At 42.8% G+C, this 20529-nt stretch overlaps 1 protein-coding gene across 1 annotated transcript in view; it reads left to right on the top strand.

Moving 5' to 3' along the window:
• The window catches only part of AK9 (adenylate kinase 9), a 168975-nt gene that overhangs the window by 84041 nt on the left and 64405 nt on the right, over positions 1 to 20529 (top strand). The window contains exons 22-27 of the mRNA XM_067546583.1: positions 1040 to 1141; positions 14362 to 14454; positions 14999 to 15205; positions 16178 to 16308; positions 17954 to 18166; positions 19995 to 20291. Of these exons, the coding sequence (XP_067402684.1) occupies positions 1040 to 1141; positions 14362 to 14454; positions 14999 to 15205; positions 16178 to 16308; positions 17954 to 18166; positions 19995 to 20291 (1043 nt within the window). The remainder of the gene's footprint in view (positions 1 to 1039; positions 1142 to 14361; positions 14455 to 14998; positions 15206 to 16177; positions 16309 to 17953; positions 18167 to 19994; positions 20292 to 20529) is intronic.

The following is a 20529-nucleotide window of genomic DNA, read 5'->3' as shown; positions in this document are numbered from 1 at the left end:
ATTCACCTCAATTTAGTTGTTTCTTCCAATGCAGCTGCATAAAAGCTAATTTAATCCATAGACTAAACTGCATTTTAGTCTAAAATCAGCACATTGGTACTCGTTAAATAGTTTTGCCAACAAAACATATTTCACTGAAAATTAGGTGGCAGATTATGTAAGAAAATGTGCAAAGAGCACAATCTAAAAAGACAAAACCAAATTCACAGCAAGAGATATTTACATGTCAAACTATGAAAGTGCTCTTGTTGTGCCCCATTCTGCCTTTTTGCTTATTTTATCAAACCCTTAATGCTGGAGAAACACTGGTTCCTGGCCCCTTTGCCCACCACTGACAGTGAGGGGAGAATGGCATCTTGATCTTTTCCCCTGCTGAATGCTGGACTGAGGGTAGAACAAGTAACAACTACCATCACTTCATCATCCAAAATAAAGATATGGAATCCTCCCTGCCCCACCAACCCACACAGATGGTAGGGCTCAGAACATCCTTCCCAGGTATTCAGGCTTTTTGAGAGTAAGTAGTTACCTTGCAAAATCTTCTAGTTCCCTTTCACTAGTTTGTGTTCATTCTGGCCATGACTCAGCTTGCTTCCCTCTAGGACTGCCTGTCTCTAGGATAACCATGTTCAGTAACAGCCAAGAAGGCAGAGAGCAAAGGAAAAGAGAATCTTCCAATTCATTCCTTGTAAGGCTGTAGATCTAGGTGAGGGTAGTTTGGGGCAGACCCTATCCTACCACCTCTATAGTAAAGAGAACTTGGTGGGGGCAGGAAAACTTGGAAGGTTGGGAACTGGTAGACGAAAGTACTCAGAAGGGGGAAATTGAGTGTAAAGGTGAGTCTGGGTGGTAGACATAGTGAGAAGGGACTCAAGTGATTGAATTCTAGGCCCATTTACTTTTAATCCACTCCTGGATTTTTCCTGATGTAAATATATTCTAATGTCTTAGAAATTTATTTTTTCTAACTTTTCTGTGAATAGCATATCCTAATTCATATATAGCAGCACATTACAATATTTTTTTTTTTAATTCACAGAAATGGTGGAATTAGAGAGTCAACTTGAAACAAAACAAATACCTCAGGAAAAATCTGTTGATTCCAGTGAGGTTGAAGAACCTGAACCTAAACCTGAATCAGGTTAGATTTGTCCAATAAGTAGTCTTTTCCCTTTTCTTACATAAGAAAATATAAGCCCGTTTTTTCCCCTCCTCTCTTTACTATGTCCCTCTGTAAATATATGCCATTTGATGTGGTTTTTTGTTTTAGCTATCAAAATGATGTATTATCTGTGAGTGTAAAATCCTGCAGGGCTGGAACCATTGGGGTTCTGGGTTGCTGATGCCTCTGCATTGCCACTGGAGACTTAGGCTGGGCTCCTACAGGAGGAGCCTGTGAGGCTGGGCTTGGTAGGGTGTATTGCCCAGCAGGACCTGAGTGACAGCCTGTAGAGGGTTTTGTCGGCTCCCTCTGGCACTCTGAGAGGGAGGCCATACCCCCTCATTCCCTGCCTCAGCAGGGGTGGTCCCAGCTCGGGAGCTGGGGGAACAGTCCCCAAGATTTACTTAATTCAAGGCCCACAGTGGGGCAGCAAGTAGTCTAGCTCCCCAGGCCCCTCCCCTGAGCTACTTCCTCCCCCCTTTCCCTCCGGTACCTGGGGTTCCAGTGTCCAGTCCCCCTTGTCGGGGTAGGTGCCCAGAGGCAGATTGTAGAACCCCTCGATCTCGTCAGGGGGTGGCAGGTCGGGCAGCTCTTCGGGGCCATCAGTGGGGGGTAGCTCCTCCAGGTTGGGCCCAGTCAGGGCCCATGCCTCGCCATCGTCCCCTTGCCCTTCCAGGGGCAGCTCTTCCAAGTCTGGGCCCCGTAGGGCCATTTCCTCCACGTCGGCGTCGGGCAACTCCTCCATGTCCTCACCCCTCGGAATCCCCTGCTCCGACGGGGCGGGGGGAACCGGGGGTTCCGTGGGGTCCCAGGCCTCGCGCTGCTCCTTCGCCTGCTCCCGGACACCAACCCTGGTCCACTTCCCTAGGTACCTGGTCTCGGTCGGCTCACCTGGGTACCAGGCTGCTGGCAGCCCTGGAGGGCCAGGAGGGACATCCTTCCCCTCCAGGAGCTGGGCTCCAACTGAGGTCCTGGGCCTCTCCTTTGTACTTCCTGCCCCGCCCCCTTGCTTCCGGGTTGGTAGACAGGCAGGCTCTAGCTCCGCCCCCACAGGCCCAGTCTGGTTCTCCCTAGCAATTTGCGAGGGAGGCCACACCGCCTCGTTACACCCTCCACCCCCTCAAGTCCGGCTCCCGGGCTATGGGGCCGGGAAGGCCTCCCTCACCCAGCCAAGAGAGGCCATCCGTGTTCGCATGATCCTTACCCGGACAGTGTCACACCATGAACGCGAACAGTTGGAGGACCAGGTACCATCTCAGGAGGCGGGCATTCATGTCCTTCATAGTCTGCAGCCACTTAAGGGGTGCATGGTCCGTCACCACTGTGAATGTGGACCCCAACAGGTAGTATCGTAAGGCCTCCACCGCCCACTTGACTGGTAGGTCTTTTTTCTCGATCATGGAGTAGTTCTGCTCCCAGGGAAACAGCTTCCTGCTGATGTAGAGCACTGGGTGTTCCTCTCCCTGGATGGTCTGGGAGAGGACCGCTCCAAGCCCTACCGTGGAGGCATTGGTTTGGACCACAAAGTCCTGAGTAAAATCGGGGCTGTACAGGACCGGTTCCCTGCATAAACAGTCCTTCAGGGTGTGGAATACTGTGTCGTAGTCCGGGGTCCATCGGACTCTCTGCGGCTGGTCTTTGGTCAGGAGCTCCGTCAATGGGGCCGCAATTGAAGCGAAGTGGGGGATAAAGCGACAGTAGTAGCTGACTAGGCCTAAGAATTGCCTCACCTGTCGCTTCGTCGTTGGGGCCAGTTGATCCTGGATTGCTTGGACCTTTCCCACCAGTGGTCGCACTAGCCCTCGGCCCAGGACATACCCCAGGTAGGTGGTCTCCTGGAATCCGATCTTGCACTTGCGGGGGTTCGCCGTCAATCCCGCATCGCGGAATGTTTGCAAGATAGCCGCCACTCGGGGCAGGTGATCTTCCCAGCACTGGCTATAGACCACAACGTCATCGAGGTAGGCTGCCGCGTAGCCGGTATGCTCTTGCAGCAGGCGATCCATGAGATGCTGGAAGGTCGCAGGTACCCCGTGGAGGCCAAAGGGCATCCGAGTAAATTGGTATAATCCGCTGGGAGTGGCAAAGGCCATCTTTGCCTTTGACCCTGGCGCCAGTGGGATCTGCCAATGCCCCTTGGTCAGGTCCAGTGATAATGTAGTGGGCTTCTCCCAATCGCTTGAGAAGCTCAACCACCTGGGGCATGGGGTATGCATCAAAGGTCGAGATCGCGTTGACCCTCCGAAAGTCTATGCAGAACCATCGGGTCCCATCAGGCTTTGGGACGAGCACGATGGGGCTGTGCCATTCGCTCCGCGATCTCTCGATCACTCCCAGATCGAGCATTACCCAGACCTCCTCCTCGATGGCTTCCCTCAGGCGATGGGGGAGTGGCCGGGTGGTCTCGCGGATCACTTCCCTGGAGGCTGTTTGGATGGTGTGCTGTATCCCAGTGGCTCGTCCTGGCACCGCCGTGAAGGTCTGCGGAAATGCCTCCAGGAGGCAGCGGACTTGGGCTCCTCCAGGTCGGGCCCAGTCAGGGCCCATGCCTCACCATCATCCCCTTGCCCTTCCAGGGGCAGCTCTTCCAAGTCTGGGCCCCGTAGGGCCACTTCCTCCACGTTGGCGTCGGGCAACTCCTCCATGTCCTCACCCATCAGAATCCCCTGCTCTGATGGGGCAGGGGGAACCGGGGGTACCGCGGGGCCCCAGGCCTCACACTGCTCCTTCGTCTGCTCCCGGACACCGGCCGTGGTCCACTTCCCTAGGTACCTGGTCTCAGTCAGCTCACCTGGGTACCAGGCCACCGGCAGCCCTGGAGGGCCAGGAAGGACATCCTTCCCCTCCTGGAGCTGGGCTCCAACTGAGCTCCTGGGCCTCTCCTTTGTACTTCCTGCCCCGCCCCCTTGCTTCCAGGTTGGTAGACAGGCAGGCTCTAGCTCCGTCCGCACCGGCCCAGTCTGGTTCTCCCTAGCAATCTGCAAGGGAGGCCACACCACCTCTGTACACAGCCCCTCACAACCCACTGATTGGCCAATACCAGTACATAAAACAAAAAGCCATGAAAGGGGGCTGTCTGAGCTACAGCTTATACTTCCTGCCTGCCTTTGCCCCAGACCCTGCTTGCAATAGACCCTAAACTCCAGCTTCCGACCCTGGTTTGTTCTCAACTTCACTGTTTGATTGCTGTCTGTAACCAGGTGCCCAACCCCAATCTCTTGATACCCTGACCGTGCTCCCTCCTGCCACTTGACTCTTGGTCTGCCTTCTGGCTTGTCTCTGACTCTTACTTCCTGGTATCTAACTTGGCTTGATGCCCAACTCCTGCTCTGACCACTAGGTCTGACCATCCATGTCCCAGTCATGACACTTTGCTCAGACCACCTGCGTGCTCCCCTCCCTCCCCCAAATCTATCCAATCCCTCTGCAGATAATAGAAGGGGTGGGCTGCGTTCCAACCAGTGGCTCCCCGAACGCCTGGGACCCACAGGACTAAGTCACTTGTATGCAAGCAGAAAACCTCACACTGTAGACCCAAGCTACGCAATCTGTGCTTGAAGCACAGACCCTGCCTGAGAAACTAGCATGGTCACAGGCTCAGGTGGCACAATTCACTGCTGAAGCACAGACCTTATGTGAGCAGCTTGCATACTCACAGGGAAAAGCAGTGACCATATGTGCCTGAACAGACCACACATCACCTGAACCAGCCCCTGTGATGCCACTGCCCGAACAGTTCCATGGGGATCATCAGAAATTCTGGAGTTTCCTGAACCAATGCAGGCTGCTCTTTCTGTTCAACCCTTGAGTGTACACCACACCAGACTAACGTGGGGCTAGTAGCCAGCCTGCTGTCCAGTAAAGCACTCAGTTGAGCCTCCCCCTGTTGGGGCAGAACAGCCTAGTGCTATCTGACTAGGACACCTTCCTAGTCTTTGATGACCCGCATCATGTCCTCTCTGCAGAGATTGCCTTCCGGAAGCTTTGCCACAGGCAAGGGCCAGCCACTTCCTGTGCCACCTATATCTGATAGTTTGTGGCTGATGTGGAATGAGGCACCCCAACTTTACCAATTCTGATGAGGGCTCAGTGAGGTAAGAGACAAGCTAGCCTGCGTCGAAACCCCACCCACCTAGGCACCTTTATTGACCTTGACCTGTGCTTTGACTCTCGGCTGCGTGAACGTAAGGAGGAAAGGAAGGGTGGCCCTACACCCCCACACTCACCCTCCACACCATGACCCATAGAACCAAGTCCTGAACTCATGCAGGTCAACCTTGGTCACTGACATCTTATCCCAGAGGAGGGTAGAAAGCATCGATGACAGCTGAACCTCGGCTTTTATTATGGAGTCCAGGACACACCCTTGCCTCTTGCCCAACTCAGAAGAACTCAGCAAATTCACCAGACCAGGCCCAGAATGGGAGAGTAGCCTGGACATCAACAGAGCTCCATGTTCTGGACCCCCCCTGCCCACATCCTCAAGTAGAACCCAACATGGGAACCATGGTGTTTTAGCTCATTTCCACTCTACTGTGGTTGCAGATATTGGGGCAGGCACAGTAGATCCCCCTACAACTAGCAATGATAGACTCCAGCTGCCAACTTTATAGATACTGTGGCAGCCAAAACCCTCCAGATCCTCCTCCGACTAAAACTCACACTGGACCTGTTGGAGACGATTGCTGGATAGCCCCTATCATCAGGACCAGTGACTCAAGCGACCATTGACAGTTTGTGTCATCAAACCCTTAGAACTGTCTGAGCAACTTTGTAGTAGTTTAGAGTTAATTAGTTGCAACAGTATTAGTTAGTGTCTAAGGTTCTGCTTCAGAATAGCTAGGGAGGCAAACTCAGTATCAGATGTGAGGATTTTTAGAGCGGGGAAGGGACTTGTATGTTTTTTCTCCATTCTATCTGTTACTAAAGCTCTTGTGGAAGGTTCTGCAGGAGAAAGCCCATGTAATCTTGTTCACCTTAGCATGAACTAAACAGGCATAGTTCTTGGACCCATTAGCTCTGGCCAAGGAACTGACCTTTCTTCCTTCCCTTAGTTCTAGATCTCCTATTTCAGAGGGAAAATTACACTTGGATCTGAGGCCTTGTCTATATTAGTTGTACCAACAAAACTTTCCTTCTCTTGGGACAGCCTTGCATGCATCCATGTTTAATTTTGAGTCCTGCTGACAAAACTTCCACTTCTATTGGCATAGTTATTGCCCTTGCACAGAGCAACATCTGTCCTCTGCACAGCATAGTTCTGTGGGCCTGGTGCCAGTATGGACAAAAAATACCTTTACCAGTATAAGCAGTCCAGCAACAATCCCACAATGTAACTGTCCCTTCAGCAGTGACCTGTCTGGTAAAGGTTAAGAACTCTTCTGCCTTTCTCAATGCTGCAAGTATGGCTCCAGCACATTTTCATGCAGCTGCATGGTCCAGGAGAATGGTTCTGGATTTCCTCAGGCTGTGGGAAGAGGAATATGTGCAGGAATAGCTGAATCATTCCTACAGGAACAAATATATTTATGCCATCCTGTTGAAAGCTATATAAAACCTGGGATACAGCAGAGGTGAGGGCCAATACCAGGCAAAGGGGAAGGAACGAAGACAGGCTTACCAAAGAGTAAAGGAGCACAAGGGTTGTCTCATTTACAAAGAGTTCGATGCTGTATGGAGTAGGGATTCTGCCCCTTCAAACACCATGGACACTTCACAAGCTCTGGAGAAGGAATTCCAGGACCAGTGAACAAGGAGAAGTTCATCACCCTTGGAGCAGACAACAAGGCATATTATAGCAAACCACCTACAGACCAGGAGCTCTTTGAGACACAGCCATTCACTCAGACCCAATCCTTACCACCTCTTGTGGACAAGTGCATTTCTCAGGAAAATGGGACTCTGGCAGAAGAAATTTATCATTACTGACTTGTTAAATAAGCCATCATCCAGACTTTTTTATAATTACCTGCCAGTGTATTTACATTCTCCAGCAACAAAGCAGCTTGAAATGTAGTATGACATTACTCCACCCTTCTCTTCACCGTTTCTTTTACCCACTCTGCCACCCACCATCTGCCATCACACTGAGTGCTTTCATTTGTAAAACTTTCTACTATGGACAAGGCTTGAAGTTGCTTCACTTGTAACTTGATTTCTGGCTTACTAGCTAGAGTACCTTTTTAATTTTCGGAACAAGTGACGTTAATACTTTTAGAGTCCAGAAAACTGTCCACTATATGGCCTTTTAAGTGGAAATATTTTCAACTAATGCAAGAGCCAAAGAAGTTTTCCCCTTCTTATTCTAACCGTGTTATTTTGTATTTTCTTTGATCTTTGTTGAATTTGAAGACTCCTACCTTCGATCAGCCCATGATGCCATCTTCCATCATTTAAACGTTAAATTTTCAAATACCTTTGTGCTTTCTCCCATGCTGCCCCCACACTTTGAAGAGCTTCCATAAACATCTGCAAAGCTATTTCATTATCTTCTTTCAAATTCCTCCTTAAAGATGTCTTTTGCCATGATGTCTACAAAAAACTAGACAATGGTGAGGTCACCGGTGTGCTGAGACCACTGCCTATCTTGTGGACCAATATTGTCTCCAATGTTTCCTTGTACTCCCACATCTGTATGTGTCTATTCATTTGTTGTCTCTTGTCTTATACTTAGATTGTAAACTCTTTGAGGCAGGGACCAACTTTTTGTGCTGTGTTTGTACACCACTTAGTCCAACTGGGTCCTGGTCCATGACTAGGGATCCTAGCTGCAACAGTAATACAAATTAATTTATCAGCCATGTTGCTGATCAAAGATGTTAAATGCTTTTTTTCTTTCATTGGAAAAGAAAGTTCCCTAAGGATCTGCAGAATTTTTGTGCAACAGTTATATAAAAACTTTGCGCCATGTAAACAGCACAGAGTAGTCTTACGTAGCCATAGATGACCAATGGAGAATTCCCTCTGTGCATGAAAACTTTCCATTAGTGGAAATCTGGTAAATGTGGCTGTGAGCAGCACAGCTCAGAGTGAAGAATCAAGCCCTTGGTGTTCATTTTTTCCACTTTTTGCTACAGATGGCCCTTCAAGTAGCTGTAACATTGTCTGGGAAAATTTTTGAGATTAAGGTTCTTGTGGCAGACCCTCTTACATAATTTTTTTCATAGAGGCATGTGGACTTGTGACTAGGTTTAGTGATTGTGTCTGAGACAGTCTCCAATTTAAATGTAAATCAGTCATTTACTCTGTCAGGTATTTTCTAGAACTTCATGATCTGCCTAGAACTGAAGGATTTTTCAAGGGTAGGGACTCATATACACTGATTTTTTCAGAATGCTGGGTCAGTAAACTATATATTTGCACTCTTAATAATATTAATGCTTTCAATGAGTATGTGGCTCACAGGACAGAGCATATAATTTCTACAGTGTGGATTTGCAAGTAGCTATTTGTGCAGAAAAGTTACTAATTTAATCTTTTCTTTTTTTCTTTTTTTTTTTTTAAGAAATCCTAGCTTATAATGAAACAGTCATTACTTCATGTATATGTGTTACCTAAACACATGTAAATTTAATTATATAGATATTTCTTTCCCTGTTGGGATCCATCAGCATGGAATATAGCATAATTAATTTGGCTTTTGCAAAACGTAATATTAAGACGTACAGAGACAGTTCCATGTTTATTCTTGCTTACAACATTAGAAAGTGACAACAGTGCCACTGCAGGGTGTCAGGAAGTATAATGAATTGTATAAGGAATGTTTGGATAACTTATAACTTATAAAAAGACAAACATTTAAAAACATTTTTCTTTAAAAATGCAATTTTTACTCTAAGATTAGATTAATTGAAATTCCAGAATTATGACTATTTTCATTACTGCTGCACTTGGACTTTCTGTTTAAAGACATGCGTATTTGTACTGATTTGTAATCATCATCAGAATTTCACTTTGGGGTGAAAGTTTACAGTGAGCTGTCAGCCCAGGAGTGATGAGTGTATTGGATTTTGTTGTTGTAAAAAAAGATACATTAAGCATTTCGAGTTATAAAAGACCTAAAAATACTTGCTGAAATACTTTTTTACTAACCTCTAATAAACACCTCATTTTAAAAAAAAATAACATTTTGTAGGTCAACTTGGGAACATGTGAAAAATATGTAGCTACAGCACCAGTGTGGATGTGACTACCCTGGGGCATGGCACATGTGTGGCTCTGCAGTGTGGATTCTCACTAGCAGGCTTAGCTAATGCACAGATGCATGCGAACTAGGACACACCCAATATAGACATATCCTTGGTGATAATACTGGTGACAGTGACTCTTCTCAGGACAAAGCTTTCCTTCCAAACATGAGGTTCCAGACAATTTAATTTCTTGTTGCAGATCTCAAGGCTCACCCAATCTCAATAGCTTGAAATTGTATGAGGCTCCTGGGGTATATGTCCTCATGCACATATGTATTCCAGCAGACCAGACTGCTTATTTGCTGGTCCTTCACCATCTGTACTCTGTCCTCAGTGTGTCCTCTCAAGTATTGATTTCTCTAGACTGGTGGATAGACCCACTCAATGTTTATATGGGCATTCCTTTTGTCTGCCCTCAACCTTCCCTGACATTGGTGATGAATACATCTGCCCTGGGATGCGAGAGCTGATCTGGCTCCCCTCCAAACTCAGGGTTTGTGATCCTCAAAGGATTTCACTCTATATATAAACATCAGAGAGCTAAGGGCTGTCTGCCTAGCCTGTCAGGCCTTCCTATCTCCTGTCAGGGGAAAAGGGCCTATTTGTTCTCAAAGACAAAACTGTGGCAATGTTTTACATGGAGTATTACAAGAAGCTTCTCTGCACAGGCACGGGCCTGCAGACTCTAGTTTACAGTCTCTGGTACAGAATGCACAGGTCTGTGCACATACTACAATGGGGCAGTACCTTTACAGGTAAGTAATCCCTCTTTTACCTTACTGTACAGGTAAGTAACCTCTCCTTTCAGCCCTAGATATGGAGGGAGGGTAAATTTTTCAAAAACACACAAATTATTTAGGAGCCTGTTGACTTTCAATAAGACTTAGGCCCTCAGTAACAGATATCTTTGAAAAATTTACCTATAGCACTTGTGGAGTTTTTCATCAACTCTTTCTGATTAACTGAAGGAGTGACATTCAGTTCTGTACTGAACAAATCTAAACTTTTGAGGGAAGGAAAATGACTTCTGCAATATAATCTGTTGTAGTAGCTGTGTCGGTCCCAGGGAGAGACCAGGTGGGTGAGGTAATATCCGACCTGATGAAGAGCTCTGTGCAAACTCAAAAGCTTGTCTCTAAACAACAGAAGTTGGTTCAATAAAATATATTATTCACCCACCTTGTTTCTACTATATATGACTTTTTTTGAGGGAAAGGGAAGTGAAGTAGAAAATAAAATGCTGTTATCTCACAAGATTCTCTTCTTCCCCACATCCTTTAAGCATATAAAATGAAATTAAGAGCAATTGTATTGGGTATTATGAAGTAAAAATATTTGAATACTAAGGGTTATATTCTGGCTGCCTGTATGTGGGTGTTCTAGAGGACTGAGCTAGAGCATGACTTTAACTGGGCCATGATTTCACTCAGGGAGTCTCCTATACCCATAGATGGCCAAAATAGGGATCTTTCAGTGCTATGCTGTTGGACTACTAACATGTCCAGTGATAAGAGTATATAGCCAGCTAGCTTGCGGGTACAGCCAGGATCCTGTTCCCCTAAATACCTGCTAATACACAGGGGAATGGAGCTGATTTTTGCACTTCTCTGTAGCAAATGCAGGGAGTACTATGTGGAATTTCTACATACATACATTCTTCATGCAATTTTAAGAACAGTAATGATGGCATTTGTCTTCGAACTAGACTAGATGGAGACTTGTTCAACATCGCAAGGTTTAGAGTGAAAATCAAGTTAAAATTGCTGGTTCTGAGAGATTTCCTATTTGCAGATGACACAGCCTTGGTTGTCCATAATGAATCTTCCCTGCAAAATCTCTTGGGTAGATTTTCTGCATCATGCAAGAGCTTCGGGTTGACAATTAGTTTAAAGAAAACTGTGATCATGTACCAATGGGTGGAAGAACCAGCATCTGACATTACTCTGGAGGATAAATCTCTTGGTGTTGTCGACAGCTTTTGCTACTTGGGTTCTATGATCAGCTGGAATCTTTACCTTCAGACTGAACTGACTAACAGAATCAGAAAAGCAGCTAAGAATTTAAGGCTATTACAGAAACATGCAAGAAATAACAGTAACCTATTCACTAAGGTGAAGATGTGAATCTATGAGACTTGTATGCGGTCATCCCTGCTGTATGATTGAGAAACATGGACCACATATGCTAGGCACATCAGGAGACTAACAGCTTCCACATGAGATGCCTGTGTAAGATCCTGAAAATAAAGTGGGAAGACAAAATACCAAACTTAGAGATATTGGCGCACACAGGACTGACACACTTAGAAACCACTATTGAGAACGAGGATGTTGCAATGGCTGGGTCAAGCCAGGAGAATGTAAGGAGACTGTAGGAGACTGTATCCCCAAGAATACTTTGTACAGCGAGATTTGGGATGGCTCTAAAAAGTGGGGTCATCCTTTATGGTGGTACCATGATATGAAGTCTTTCAACATCATATAAAGCTGTGAAGAGCATGCAGAATCCAATTTGGAGGGAATATCTTACACTGAGCGGATCTCAACATGAAGTGGCTTTGATCCCAGAGGATGGAAGCAAAGTGAGAAAGAAGAAAGTATCGTGCTGTAATCTTGGGCTTGTCAACCACAAGCAGATTCATTAGGCACCTGATTAGACCTCTTACATGTATACCATGATCCAGTTTGGATCAACAATTGCCAGGATCAAGACATACATACATACATACAAATAGAGTACACAAACAGATACAATGGTTGGCCATTATAGTTGTTCTCCCACCCTGCCCTTGATATGCCTATATCTGCAAAAGTGAGTGTGTTCTGAAGACTCTCATAAACATCAACCTGGGAGCATACAGATATCCACTTAAATGCCTATTGGGAGCATGCTAGACCTGAGCTACTGCCACCTGCAGAACTTCTATAGGAGTACAAGAGCTGCTCTTTGGAAAACTCTGCAAGATAGGGAGCTCTTCAGGTCTGAAGCAGATCCTTCAATAGCCTGTTTGAGAGAATTAGGTCCTCATCCTACATCTGGGTGCTCTCCTCATTTCCTGTTCCTATTGGTTAAATGGATGACAGTGTGCCTGGCTCCCAAAACAGTGCATTATGGTGATTTCACCATGCTGGTTCATGTGAATAAAAAGTACCAAGATGTGTGAACAACTACCTTCATCTGCATAGGAATTAGCATTTGAAAACAAGTTGTAAAACTGGTGAATTACAAATCAAATTTGAAAACAAAATTTCACTTTGAGATTTCCAAGTTGTTATTAATACTATAAGTAAGGGGGGAAACAGTGTGTTTGTTCTTTTAAGTCAGTGGTCCCCAAACTTTTTCTGTTGCACCCTGCTGTGCTGCTCCAAATATTCCTCCATGCCACTCTAGGAGGCGCACCCCACAGTTTAGTGACCTCTGTTTTGTGTTGACAGTGGCCCTCTAATGCTTTTCCCTGTATTTTTAATGTATATATAGTAATACATAATTTATGTAATTATCTCTTGCAAACTCTTTTTATTTTTTATTATTATTTATTTATGACCAAATCACTTCTGAGGACATAACAGATCACTTCTAAGTGGATTTGTAGGAATATAGACCCAAATTAGATTTGGGTGAACTATGGTTTTAAATTGAGTTGGGATATTAATATGAACAATAGGCCCAAAGCATGTAACCAAAAAGAATGAAATCATGAGAAAGAAGAGTTGTGTTAAACTTGTAGTGACCCTTCAAAGTACTAGTGTTGTTTAAGGTTTGGGCTAAAGTAATAGAAATAAAACATGGTTAATTGGGTACCAGCTGCAGTAAATTACTGATGTATAAGAAACATCTTCATTTGGCCTTAGCTATGGTCTGATAATTGGTAATGATATCACTTGTTTGTTAAAAGGTATAAAAAAGTAAACTCTTAAAGATTTAATTGCTAATTTAATTGCTAATTCTGACCAAGTTGGAGCTGACCAATGGAGGTGTAAGCACCCTTGGTTTTGCCTGTTTGTAAGTATCTTGATCAAATGCTTATAATTATTCTGTTATTTAGATTTAGTAATCGTTATTATTTAGGCTTTTTAGGCATGTTTAGAACAATGGTATAAATACCATTCAGTCTTTGGATTTAATAAAGGAATTTATGGTTAAATTAATGTTGTGGTAAAACCCTGCATAAACAATAATAATTCCAACAGGATTCCAATACATTTATGGAAATGAATAACTAGAAAGATCAGTTCCTTTCTCTTAGAGGAAGTGTGGTTTAGTGGTTGAAGCACATGATTGGGACTTCAAAAGTCAGAAGAGATGAGTTCTGTAATCCAGTTTTGCCACAGACTTAGTTTGTGATCTCGGGTGTGTCACAAGGTTCCAGTTCTCTAGACAAATAGAATGTGATTTCAGAGATGTTGAGCACCACAGCTCCCACTGATTTTAACTGGAGTGTGGGTGCTCATCATCTCTGAAAATTAGGCCTTAGGTATTCAGAATTGGGTATCCAAAAACTGAGGCATCCCAATCAAAGGCTACCTTAAAAAATGTGGACCTTCTGTGTGCTTTAGTTTCCTCAACTGCAAGTTGTAAGTAATAACAGTTTTCAAAGGATACCAGTCCTAATCTTTTTGAGTATTACTGGGTTAGATACTTTAGGGTTTTTCCTCAGCACTTTGTTTCAGCAGTGTTGAGTGTTTGCTGTGCTTCAAAACCTGTCTTTTGGTTCTTTGATGCTGTGCTTCAGCACCTTGGTGCCTATATTAAGGTGCCTCTTTATTTTTGATTGCAAATTCACTGTTTTCTCTGCAGCTCTAGACTTCTGATCTTTAAAGGGTTTTGGTTTCGAATATCTTTATTTTGTCTTTCAAGATGCCATCTATTTTCTCAACCTCTCTACTCACAGGAATGTTCGGAAGCTTAATTCATTAATTTCTGTAAAGCTTTTTAAGATCCTCACCTGGAAGGTGCTGGAGAAGTGGAAGTTAGTAGTACTGGCTGAATTTATTGTATTTGTGCTTACAGAATCAGGATACCAACCTCCACTTGAAACAGAAATAATACCTCAAGTGCAACCTGACCACTCCAAAGGGGTTGTGGAATCTAAACCTGAGCCAGGTTAGATATTAAATCTTTCCTATTTTCTTGTTCAAACAAATATAGTCCAGCTTTCTTTCCTTTTTATTACATGTTCCTTCCAACACTGGTATATTCCATTTGATGCATGATGATTTCCTTAGGATGCCAAAAATTGTTTGTAGATGAATGCATCAGGCTTTTTAATTACATGTACATTTTCTGTTTTGCAGAAATCCAAGAATGTAATGAAAAAATCGTGATCTCAAATTTGTGTGCTATGTAATTAAATAACCACCTGCAAATTTAATTAGTTGGACCTCTTTCTGTCTCCTTGTCTATTTCATTTGAGGAGTATCCATATATAGCAAACCAACGTAATGAACTTGGCATTGCAAAATGTGCTTCTAAAACAACAATAAAATAACTTTGTGCTTAGAAGAGCAAATCATGTAAATAGGCAGAATATGTCAAAACTGCCACATAGATTTATGGGAAGTTATTTTATCAAATATGATGGGATAATTTTTAAAATGCAAAATCTTTAAAGATGCATTTCTTCTCAAAAGCATTTTGATTCGTTCAGAAATCATGCTACCTGAGTTTCCAGAGGATGGTTTTCCAGATGTACCAGAAATAGAGCCACTTAAAGAGAAGATTAAGTTATTCATGCATGCGTGGCAAATACTGGAGTCAGGAATCAATGAGTCATCTTTAGTTCAGACTACTGTTTTAGAGATTGCTGGGCAAACTCCAGAGATGCTGCTTAATCAAATTGTCCTGATTATGGAAAGTAAGTAAAGCTGTTCATAAGTTTTAAATTTGACCTGCTTAGAGGGGAAACTGTAATGTGAAAATGAGGGGGGTTTGTTGTTGTTTTTCTGAGTCCTAAATCTGTGGTGTGGAGTGGAAGGAAGGGCTTACTGAATTCTATAGAGAAACTGGGAGTTGGAAAGGGGATGCAGGCAGGCTATGCACCAAGACACATAAGAGGTGAGTAATTTATATAGAAGAAAGCATGAAAATATGTGCATAACAGCTCTGTAAACATTTTCCTTTTACATGTCTTTCCCACCATTTTTGCTCTGTCTGTTTATGCCAGAATACTGCAACAGGACATGCACAGGCATATGGGTTCATTTGTGTGTAAATTCTATTAAAGTCAGTGGGACTCTGAATCAATGTAAGGGTGCATCCATCTGCAGAAATCCTGTTGAAGAATTGGATCGTTAGTAAACATTTAGTAACAGGACCATTTCTTCTCTGCGTGCTCTGTGGTGTCTAGCACATTTTTGGATGCTAGATTAATAATAATAATAATTAATAAACCTATGAGATAAATCAGATTAAAATGTTGATTAACCCACAACTATTACAAATTATAATTTGACTGATCCTTGTTCTGAGGGATTTTCCCAAAATTAAACATAAAAATAACTATTACAAACAGTAATGCAGTTCGCTTCAGTTTTACTTCTAATTCCTGCATAATAGCAAGTTCCTGTTAAAAAAATACCATTTTATCTTTATTTAAAATATAAACAAAAGGAGACATTCATCAATTTGTCAAGAAAAGAATATGTACTCTGAGTAGGAGATATGTAATGTACATTTCAAGGATAAAAAATTATAGAAAAATATACCTGGCGTGATTTATTTTTGGCCTCATATTTTTTGTATGCTTTCAGTGGCAAAAATTAAAAAGTATAAAAATGACTTGAACACTTTTTGACCATAATTTAAATTAAAAAATGGTAACTTTCAGAACCATTTAAATATTATGGCTGGGAAATATCTGCAGAAGATCTAGATGAAGAAGCAGAAGACTTGCAGGCAGAAGGGGAAGCTGATGAAGAATTAGAAGAGGAAGAACAAGAAGAAAATGAAGATGAGGAAGTGAGTATACTAGTTTTGTTAGTTTATCATTTCACTTTGACTGACTCATTATGGGTTTGAGTCTCACCTCAGACAAAACAGATTTATTAAGCTGTGAGCCTAAATATTTATTATTCAAATTCATTGTCCCCACATTTCATTGTACTCTTGTATTCTGACTGCCAACGGTGTTATTCCAACAGGGAGCACAAATACTCTGTACTTGTAAAGGAGAGTGTACATAGCTGATATTGCCAGATGATTGGGTAGGTGCATATCAGCATGCAGACCCACCATTAGGCCTAACTTCTGAAACTTTCTATAGATTCTTTTATGGTGGACCTGTATGTTTTGGGTAAGCTAGAAGTTGTGGGAAATTCTGCTTTGTATCTGATCAGCTCTTGAAAACATGAAATGATACTTATACTTAGCACTCATACAGCATTGCTTTCCCCTATAATATTCCAATGCTATACAGCACAACCATATACTGCTAATTGTATTGGGGAGTGCCTGTCTTACTATTCATTTATGCTTTCAGAACCACCAATTATTTATGATATTTTGACAGTATTGTTAAGGGGCATATTTAAAGTGGTTTATTTTTGTTGCCCCTTTTGGCCTGAGAGGTTAGCCAGTTTTCAGAGCCTTGCCATTTTTGTTTTTGTTAGGAGGAGAAATTGATGGTGCAAGTCAGGTATTTTTTGGTGCAGTCCTATTTTCAGGGAAACAGGACTTTCTATACATTCTCTGTACACAGTAGAAACAACAGCTGGCAAGTTTCCTTGCTCAGAATTTTTAGCCCTGACTTCCCAGCTAGTCCAACGCCCCAAGGAGCACTTCTCTTGGCTATGTCTCAGGGCTGTGCTCACAACTGCTTCTCCCACTGTCTGTTGTCCTTCTCTGACACACCCCCAGCTTGCAAAAACAATACCCTAGCCTCTGCATTTGCAGCCAGTCCCAGGAAAAACCCTCAGAGCACATAGCTTAACTCTGCTCAGGTTTGCAGTGTGGCCCAGTGGCTTGGGCAGTAGCCTCCTATTGGTTCCATTTATCAACACATAATGAGGCATTTAATTGCTCCTTTCTCTATTTAGCCTGAAAGAAGGGTGTATAGCATACCCATCAGATTTAACAAGGGTTAACTATCTATAGATGAAAGACCTGCTTCATTAATACCATTACTATCTTCCAGCATAACATTATCTTGCCCTCACAAATTTGTACATATAAATATTACACCTGCATTCACATAGTCACTCATATTTCCACATATATACAAGTATATAAGCAATCACCTGAACTGAGTATAAATATTGTATTTGCAAATTAGTACATATGCAAAATTCACACACACAAATTTGGAGATTGTTTGAGAGCAAGTTTGTAAATTTAACAGTAAGTATTTAGAGTACCCTATATTCAAACATTGTAATTAGGAATGGGCTTAAGCTATAAAGTTTGGATTGGATATGGATTTCAAACACCCTAGAGTTCAAGGGAATATTTAGATCTCAGGCTTTGCTTCTTTACTATCTCTGAAAGTCATGTACTGCAATGCACTTGAAATGGGAAGTATGTGTACAGAATGTTTTATATTGTTTTTTTTTTTACTTAATCCAAAGACTACTTGAATATTTTATCTAAAACCTTTGTGTATTTTCAGGATGAAGATAAAATTAATGAAAAGAGAAGACATCTGGGAGACACCAAAAACTTTTGTCCAGTGAGTCTGAAAGAGAACTTTGTCCTTTTCCCAGGGATTGCTGAACATGGAGCTAAATATCAAGAAAAATTTTACTATTTTTCAAGTCCTGAGTCCAGAGAAAAGTTTTTGGAGAACCCTGAGGAGTATGTGTCTCACAAGGAACCATTACAAGTGAGAACATTTTAAACCTGTTTAAAATAGATTGCTAATAAGAGATTGATATTGCACATTATTTTCCATCCTTCATTATAATTTTTGTTGTTGTTGGTTTCTGTGTTGCTACAAGGAAGATGTGCACCTTCCCCAATGAGTTTACAATCTAAATATTGACCCAATACAATAACTAAAAGTTATGAACAAAGGGGGAAAAGGAGGGGTAAGGCAAAGATTTACGATAATATCACACAGTTACTCAGTAAGACATATATATACACGTTTTGATGGCTCTTGAAATAGTCTTTTATTTCTTAGTTGTTATTAACTCACTTCTCATAAGTGAAATGGGATCAGAGGAGGATGGGAGTGGGTTGGAAGTTGGAATAAGAAGAATAAAAAGGGTGAAATATGGGGACAGAAGGGAAGGGAATTAATCTATTGGGTTTTTTTTTATCTATTATATATGTAATTAATGTTAGGCTTGATTTATACTAAAGGGTTTTGTCGACAAAACATTGCTGGTGTACACACTACAATCACGCCCCGCCGACAAAACTACCCTGTTTTTTGGACAAAATAAGGAAACCTCAGCGGGAGGTGTAGGCTTTTGTCAGCAGAGCTAGGGCAATGCAGTGTCATTATAGACACTGTATCCCCTTGCAGGGGTGGAGGAGCTGTCATTCTTGTCAATTTCACCACTCTGCTAGGGCAGTGAAATTGACAAGAAAGCTAAGGGACTAGTTCCCACGCCCAGCTGGGAGCAGAGCGAGAAGCCCTGCTGCTGCAAGCCCAGGGCAGCTGGTTCCTGGCTCCCAGCTATGAGCTGGGACTGGGCAAGCCATGGGCAGCTGGAGCCTGGCTCTATCCTAAACCAGATGAGATGTGGCAGAAGGCGGCTGCCTCCTGGCTGCAAGCCAGGACATACCAGGACTAGGCAGGAGGCAGGCAGCTGGAGCCCAGCTCCCGGCTGGATGCCAGAACCCGGGCGGCTGCAGCCCTGCTCCTGCCTGGGACCTAAGGAGAGGGCAGCCCACAGAGAGTCCGGGAGCCTGTGGGTTCCCAGCAGGGAGCTGAGAGATGGGTCCCTCAGCTCCCCACACTGTCCCTGAGGTCAGTGGAAGTGCTCCCAGTGAGGACTCACTCCATCGATCCAAGGAGAGCAGTGTGTATATCAGCCACCGCTGTAATTATAGCAGTGGTTAAAAGTCAACATATTTTATGTTGATTTATTTTTCTAGTGTAGACAAGGCCTTAGTTTTAAACATTGAAATGCAAAATGCATATGTGCTGATGCTGCTTTTGAGTGTACAGTAGAACCTGAGTTACAAACTGACCAGTCAAGCGAACGCCTCTTTTGGAACCAGAAGTTCCAAGTTTTTGGAAGTTTTTGGAATCACAAGTTTTACAAAAATTACAAGTTTTTGGAATCAGGCAGCAGCAGAGCCAAAAATAAAAAAGCAAAAACAGTACAGTATTATGTTAAATAAAAACTACTAAAAATAAAGGGAAAGTTTAAAAAAAGAGATTTGACAAAATAAGGAAACTGTTTCAGTGCTTGTTTCATTTAAATTAAAATGGTTAAAAGTAGCATAGTACATAGTGAAGTTTCAAAGGTGTATTGTCAATGTTCAGTTGTAAACTTTTTTGAAAGAACAATCATAAGGTTTTGTTCAGTTACGAACACTTCAGAGTTACAAACAACCTCCATTCCTGAGGTTCTACTGTACTTTTATATTTCAGGCCCTGAAATTTAGAATTAATTCAACAAGATTTATACAATCATAACTTAAGTGCACCCTAGTATAGAAATTGTTATAAAAGTATTTTTAATTCTTTCTAACAGGCTCCTCCATTACGAGTGTGCCTGCTGGGCACACATGGAGCAGGTAAAACTCTTTGTGGCCGGTGGCTAGCTGACAAATTAGGAATTTTCCATATTCAGTTTGAAGAACGTCTACAGGAAATGATCATGCCCAAAACTGGAAAGAGAGTTGGACTTGAATTTGATGAAGAACCAGAGGAAGATCAGATTGACATGGAAGCTCTCTTGCAGGAATTAGGAGATTCCTCTCAGACCAATACTGAAACTGAAACTGAAAGTGAAAGTGCACATGAAAATGATAATAACAAAAATAAAGAGGTAAAAATAATAGGCAGTAGTATCATCTTTTTAAAGGTCATATATTCAGTATTGCCAACCTTAGATCAAAAATCCATGGAATTTAAAACCAAATCATAGGGATTTTTTTAGTCTGTCTTGACCTTTTAACTCCCTGTACTCCTCTGCTAATGTGTATGGATAATTTCAGGTTGAAAAGTCAGCCTTTAATGCTCACAGAAAAGCACTCCTTTACTTGGTCCTCAGATGGAGACTACAC

This window comes from Emydura macquarii, unplaced genomic scaffold, assembly GCF_026122565.2.
Source record: "Emydura macquarii macquarii isolate MOO-44397 ecotype Brisbane River unplaced genomic scaffold, CSIRO-AGI_Emac_v2 contig_1146, whole genome shotgun sequence".
NCBI lineage: Eukaryota > Metazoa > Chordata > Testudines > Chelidae > Emydura > Emydura macquarii.
Note: the sequence above shows the minus strand (reverse complement) of the source record. Positions and strands in the feature narration are given on the sequence as shown.